This window comes from Triplophysa dalaica, chromosome 1 (genome assembly GCF_015846415.1).
Source record: "Triplophysa dalaica isolate WHDGS20190420 chromosome 1, ASM1584641v1, whole genome shotgun sequence".
Classification (NCBI taxonomy): Eukaryota; Metazoa; Chordata; class Actinopteri; order Cypriniformes; family Nemacheilidae; genus Triplophysa; species Triplophysa dalaica.
In genome coordinates, this window is record NC_079542.1 from 21,755,583 (window position 1) to 21,762,815 (window position 7,233).

At 37.3% G+C, this 7,233-nt stretch overlaps 1 protein-coding gene across 1 annotated transcript; it reads left to right on the forward strand.

Annotated features, from left to right (window-relative positions):
• The first annotated feature begins 785 nt into the window (after positions 1–785).
• rerglb (RERG/RAS-like b) lies at positions 786–6,936 on the forward strand. The gene is made up of 5 exons (XM_056749631.1): positions 786–1,078; positions 2,084–2,140; positions 2,773–2,846; positions 3,402–3,550; positions 4,368–6,936. Exons 1-5 carry the CDS (start codon positions 1,027–1,029, stop codon positions 4,645–4,647), a joined length of 612 nt encoding a protein of 203 aa, XP_056605609.1. The 5' UTR covers positions 786–1,026; the 3' UTR covers positions 4,648–6,936.
• The last annotated feature ends 297 nt before the right edge of the window (positions 6,937–7,233 follow it).

Sequence of the window (7,233 nt, forward strand, 5' to 3'; positions counted from 1 at the left end):
TGTTTAAGCCTCACTGAATCCAGGATTTGTTTATAGCTAGCTATACTTTAATGAGATTCCACTCTATCCAAAGCAATATACTCAATGTTGAGACAGACTAAGCCTGATATGTGCCACTTATTTTTGGTGCCGGCACATTTTGAGCTTTTGTATTGTTAAAGTGTCTGTGAGTCTTCAGCTGACGAAAATCAAATGAAACATAACAGAATAATAATAGGACACCGCGGTGAACTCAGCTGAAGAATGAAAAGAGTGAGGCAGAAAAAAAGCCTCCCTGACCAGTGTAGCAGCCCATGAAATTGAAGTTTGAATGGCTGAACGTCTTTCAATTTTTTGGAACTGTTCTGGAAAAGAGGGAAAATTGATTCTCCACTTCATAAGGAATTGATCCCTGCAATCAAAATATGGCTGACATTATTGGCCGGATTGTGAGTTGACACTATGAATTTAGCTGTTGGGGCTAACATGTTTGCCCTATTGTGAGAAATCCACAATTATTGAGTGTACTTGATGTTAGAATCACTCGGTATCCAAATCTAAATACCTGACCCAAAACCTCAATTTCAGCATAAGACTTTAGGTACTCGTATCCTTGAAGCAGATATGTTTTTGAGACGTTATATAAGTAACAAAAACATTGTAAGTGGAACGTTCTGGAATCTCAGCAGCATGAAATCAACTCAAAATGCTTTAATGGAATGCAAATGTTCTGTCCCATAAACAATAAGTCAAATCTAATGATTCTAAACAAAGTTAATTTCATAACGTCTTATTTACCTCGCAAGGTCACAGAGCAGTTTGCTTCCATTCACTACGGCAAAGCTTCACTCATCTGTACAACTTTCAAAGGAAATCCCGTCTGTGGTGGAGCAATGACCTTGTGGCAGCTCTACTAGTGGGAGGGGAGATAGAGGAGAGTAGCGTCTGTGAGAGTAACGGAAAGAAAGTGAGAGCTAGAGAGGGAAAAGAGAACCATAGAACAGAGTTAAGGGAAAGCGCCTCAGACAAGGGTCGTAATCTACACCAATGAATGACATCAAACTGGCCCTCCTGGGCAGTGAGGGAGCTGGCAAATCGGGTGAGTGCATAGTTCTTTCATGTTTTGTTTAACGTTTAACATACATGTTTAAATGTGTGTTTTTCAGAGTGTGGGACATGATTCCAACTGCGTCTCAGTGATGTTTTTAACTCATGTGCTGAGCTGAGCTCGAAGTCATTCATGTTGACTGTTGCAGTGTGACTGTATAATGTGTGTGAGTGCTTCACGACACACCAAGGCATTATGTATGCCCTTAAAAACTCTGAAAGTACTTTTTATACTGGAACAGATTGCAGAAGTGAGGTAATTGTCGCACAAATCATCCGAGAGGGAAATTAAAACGAAGGGATTCAGATAATTGCTGAAATTGTTGTGAGATGATTTTTTGTTCCACTCTGCAGCATAAGGACATTCAGACCTTCGGGCTGGATACCTGTAGTAATAACTATTAAGTAGTTGGAAAACAATGATTATGTCCCCCAGGACAGAGACAGTGAAGGTTGTGGTGGTGGTGGGGGGGGGGGTGTTGGGAGCGCTTAGGTGTAGGTGTCATCACTCAGGATTCTGATCTGAGTAACCAGAGAGAAAGCACAGCAGAACTTCCATGTCTATTGCTACAGATTGTTGCAGAATGTTGAAGGTTTGTGAGGAAAACGGGTTAAATTGGTACTGCATGATGGTTCTCATCTTTAAGAGATTGAAATTAACTTTCAGGAGGCTGCCACAGAGTGTGTATTTATGTACAGAACCTCAATGAACCTGACTTCAATGGCTCAATGAGCGAGCATGCAGCTTCATGGCTCAAATATTTAATATAAACCAGGTAGTGTGCTCATGAAAAGGAAGAAAAAACCCATAGATGTAACGTTTTATCCTGACCCAGATATGCACCAGCACTTACTGTCGAATAGCCAAGTCTTTGATAAGGGCTAAACTTTGACCTTGTGCCCTCTTTTACTATTTCAAGTGTTTATAATAGTCATTTACTGTACATCATGGTTCATTTAAATAACAGAACACTAAATCATCTCTCTCTCTTGTCAGCGGTTTTGGTGAGATTTTTGACCAAGCGATTCATAGGAGAATATGCATCAAATGCAAGTAAGTATTATCTCACATGTGTGGTGGTGCAGCCAGAATGTTTTATATGTGACTCTGGGTTTTATTGGTCTTAGCATAACAGCCGGCATAAAGTCAACTGTGATAAATCACAGAACAAAACTGTGTTGTTCTTTCAAAACATTACCATTTTGTCATATATGTTTCTATTAAAAGAAAGAGCATGCATATTTATTAACATTTTAAAAAGAGCGAAATTTTAAAAAAATAACGTTTTAAATACTTATTTTTATATCAAACACAGCTTAATCGTGTAATTTAAAGCTTTATCGTTTAATTTAATTGATCATACAAGTTATTCCATTCTGTACTTTATTTGTGAAAGGTCTGTTTTAAATGCAGATGCAGGGCTGTTGTCTATTTTCCTGTTGTCTAATTTGTAAAAGTTTAACCTATGCTCTGGCCATGCAGTCATACAGATTCCTGAAGCACTCAGTAATCACTGCACAACCAACACAACTACATGTGTATCACATCAGCCGCACTCATTCTCCATGCCTCTTGCGTTTTATATAAATGTCTTACAATCCCCCCTCATTTCTAAGGTCAGATTTTACAATGGTGCCCACATTTGTTGAATTAGCAAGTATTTCATCAAACGTTGTTTCTTGCAGACTCCTTATACCATAAAAGGTTCTCCATTGATGGAAGGCAGTTGAACTTGGAAGTCTTTGATCCATGCTCGCAAGTATGTGTTTATTCATATGAGGCTACTCTTATGAGCACCGCCACAGGGCAACACGTTCAGATATACCTGTTTCATATGGGTAATGCGTGTTGTGTTCCAATGGGATTTATGATCTTTCCCTCAAGCTCAGTATACAGTGCGCAGCCTTTGAAAGCCGAGCTTCACGCTTTAAAGCTGCTGCATCTGGGACCTATTTCAGCAGTTGTTGTTTCACTTTAATTTCCAAAACTCGTGAGACGGGCATCCTTCTATTCTGTAGCTAAGCGCTCATGTACGCAAAAACATTGGCAGTCACCTCACTCAAAACAAAGTCTTTTGGTAGAGAATCAGTTTTTTTGGAAATTACATTAGCAGCTTTTAGAACCGAATGTACTGAGCTTGGAATGTCAGAGTTTTTGCATTCTCTTTTCTCTCTGATACTAAACTAACCCTGGGTTGGGGTGGGGCAATATAACTACCCTTAAACCCCAGAAGCACCCTTTTTGATATCCGCTTTTTCAGTGAGCATGTTGTTTTTGACTGGAACCCTGTGTTTTCCCCACCACCCACTGTCAGAGTGAAGAAAGCAGATGTATCTTGGAGGAACCATTGGACTGGGCTGATGGCTTTGTGGTGGTGTACACGATCAGTGACAGTACGTCCTTCCTAAATGCCAAAAACATTCTGGCGCAGATCAAAGAGAGCCGTCGAGAGACCTGTAAAGGGTGAGTCAGATTCTCTCCAGTAACCTTCTGACCTTTTCCTCATGCTGCCTGGAACAAGAGAACTGAGCTTTAATGAATGAATGTTGGAAATTTACAGAACAGGGAGTGAAGGTTTCCTGCTTAGACAGTGCACATCTGTTAAGGCAAAACTGGCTAATATCAGATTTTGTACAGGATTAGTACACACGAAGAGATCATGCAAAGTGCATGCAAGTCTATAATGATTTTCAATAGAATACCTATATGGAGTGTCCATTTCGCTTCAGCTCATTTATTGAGGGATATAAAAGTCTGGATGGTTTTGACTTTCACTGGTTATTTGTCATTTAAAAAACTTTTGAAACAATAGTAAGTGAGAATGTGAGACTGGGCATCTGGAGTCAATTAGATCTTGGAAACAAGACGATGAGATCATTCATGGGTGGTAAGAATCCAGCATGTTCTTCAAAAATTGGCTTACAGTCTTTGACACTTTGACAAAATGGCAACGAGTATCAGCTTTGTGTATAGACTCAAGTCCTCTGTAAATTTCCAACCCTCTGTTTCTTAACTAAAGTAATCCTTTGTTTGTTCCACTTGGTGTCATATCAGAGAACTTTTCATGTATGTGATTCACAATCACACAGTCATCGTTCCAATTACGCTACTGTGAAATTCAATAAATTCAATCACACTGTTATTGTGGCATTATTAGTCTCAAACTAGAATCAATTAAATAAATGTTTTGCTTCCAGCTCTAATGCAACTCAATTGATGCATTCCTTTATATAGCCATGTTCCTATTATGAAGCAATCTGATTTCATTTCGTATAAATAGGGAAGTTCCCATCTGCCTGGTGGGTAACAAGCAAGATCTGTGCCACAGCCGTCAAGTGAGTGAGGAGGAGGGCCGTTCCCTGGCCCAAGAAAACAAATGCCTCTTCCAGGAGGTGTCGGCAGCTGAGAACTACCTGGAGATCTCCAACCTCTTCATAAAGCTCATCCGCAACGTGATGGAACAGCTCAAACACAGAGGCGACCGCAGGCGATACAGTGGCTCCAAGTCCATGGCCAAGCTCATTAACAATGTCTTTGGCAAGAGGAGAAAATCTGTTTGACGGTGGAGCAAATAAAGTGCTCCGAAATGAATCTCCACTGAATCAGGAATAGAGTTGTCCTTGGTAAACCTACACTGATGTTATTTAAATTTTCTTGGATACATACTGTGAAATCGGAAGCAGTTTGAGAGATCCCATGTAGCTGAAAACATGATTGTTTAAAAGTTGTATGCATGAGCTATAAATACTATAGTGCTAGGACAAAAACGTGCATGTTTATACAAACCCACTGGGTTTATCGTATTAGCTCATTAACTCTCCTTCACAATACATTTTGCATGATTATTATTTGAGTATAAGTATTCTTAAATTGGGTTTTCAATAGTAAAGTGAAGCACCCTTGGGTTTCTTTATTCTCATATTACGATGACTTGTTTTCCTGTAATGGAAGAGTTCGACTAGTGAAAAACCAAAGCGATTGTAGCCTAAATATTCAAAAGATTTGTTTTTGACACATTTTAATGTCTTGGTAATATTTTACATAATACTGATGAATGATTTTAAATGCTTGAAACTTTCAATTTTCTCTTCAAAGGGTACCACACATTCCTTCTTCCCCTTTTTGAAATTGTTTTATTGGCATGAGACTGTTTGCATTAAGGAATGTACAACAAAGTGCAACTGAATTTCATCTGTCTAGATGATCTGATGAAGTGTAAACCGAAGATAAATTACCATTCTAAAAAGCCAAGCCAAAATACCTTTTGCATTTCTTCCATTGCAATCTTGTGCTAATTGCATTTGTGAGGGGAAACGAATGTACTGCAGCATTTCTTAAAGTAAACTTTCAAGATTCTTTTAAATTTGCCTAGATTAATTACTCATAGGATGCAGGGAAGAATGTCAAGATGTGGTTACTGACAATCTTCCAAATAATTGTCTTGGTGTTCAGCAGAACGAAAAATATGTATACAGGATTGGAACAACCTGAGGATAAATGATGATTTTTCATTTTTGGGTGAACTATCACTTTAAGTAACAATAACAGGCAACACACAGTCTGTTTTTAACACAAATGATTGCATCACATATTGTCAATAGTATACTGAGTGTTAAACTTACAAACAGTTTTTATTTGGCTTACTATCCCGGGTTTCCATTGAGTGTTTCAAGATATCAAAGCACAGTCTAAGTTGGGCCGAGTGTGAACCTCTAAGTTAATGAGTTCTTCAAATAAATGAGTTCTCCAAAGGCTAATTGAAGTCAGGTTTTCAAATCAATGAGATGAGATTGGTGGCTGGAGGTATGTTACCTTAGAAAGAATTAGACATGTTTAGTTACGAAGATTAACTCGAGAAAAAGCCATGCCCTGAAAACAATGTCATCTGTCACATTTATTACATAAACAGATTACTTTCTGACTTCAAGAGTATACATTGACGTACACATAAATGTATACATTAATATTTAAGTTAAAAAAAGATAAAGTAAGGAAGGTTACTTAGATTAATTTGAATAAAAAAAAAATCAAATAGCTGAATTGACTGTAGTTACCTGGAAATGTGCACTCATGAGTGTGAACAGACACTAGTCATAGACAGAGATGGCAGGGCAGAGCTTTAATGTACTCTTCTCAAAATCCAAGTGGCCATATTTTGACAAGTTTCATGTTGTCAAGTGTGTTATGTGCTAATGACTATCCACACAATATTAAACGAAGGTGTATCTGTTATAATAAACTACAACGATTCATAGTTGTTCATAGTTGTAGTTGTAGACAATTATCTAATTTTACCACTTTAGAAGGCCTATTGTACTCTTTATCTTAATGACAGTGAATTTCCTTAATGTGATTTTATTTTTAAATAAACCTCTAAATTTTAATGTGTTAAACACATAATTTTCAATCAGAAGGGTTGTACATTTTTGTATATGACATACATAGCTATAGGGGTCAGGAAAAAAAGTGGTCAGAGTATAATAATTGTCTTAATGTGTACAGTATATTATGAAGGTGTTGAATGAAAAAATAATAAAAAGAGTAAAAAGAGTGAACAACTGTCAGGTGAGGGAAAAGTAGAAAATTCTACAGTTGTTAATAATAACACCATATTTTTAGTCATTACTCTTCATAGCTTTTCCTAAAACTGGATGATGGAAAATGTTACAACCTCTAGTGTGCAGGAGTTCATAAATTCACAGTTACATCCATAGTACTGTGGATAATCTCCCTTAGAATGGGTGTCCTGAACATAACCATCCCAGCCATTAAGTATTTTTCATGTTTAAACTGTAAAATGTCATTTTACCTTCAACCATCAATAAAAGTTGGTTGCCAGACTCCACATGGTAGGCTAACTAATCTCAATTGCTTGGATAAAATACTTTAGTTGATATTTTAAATAAAGATTGAGACTTTGGTTGTTCTGTATGCAGAATATGTATTATTTCCAGCTCATTTACATGTAAAACTTACAGTCTAATTTCTTAATTGAATAATCTACAATAAAATGTGTTTATCTAGAAATAATGTAGTATAATTTATTATAAATTGCCTTGTTATTCACTTGATTACGACTACGACATAATAAAAAAACACAACGGGATCACATACTGTAAACTCTGGCGATTCTTACAGCATCACAA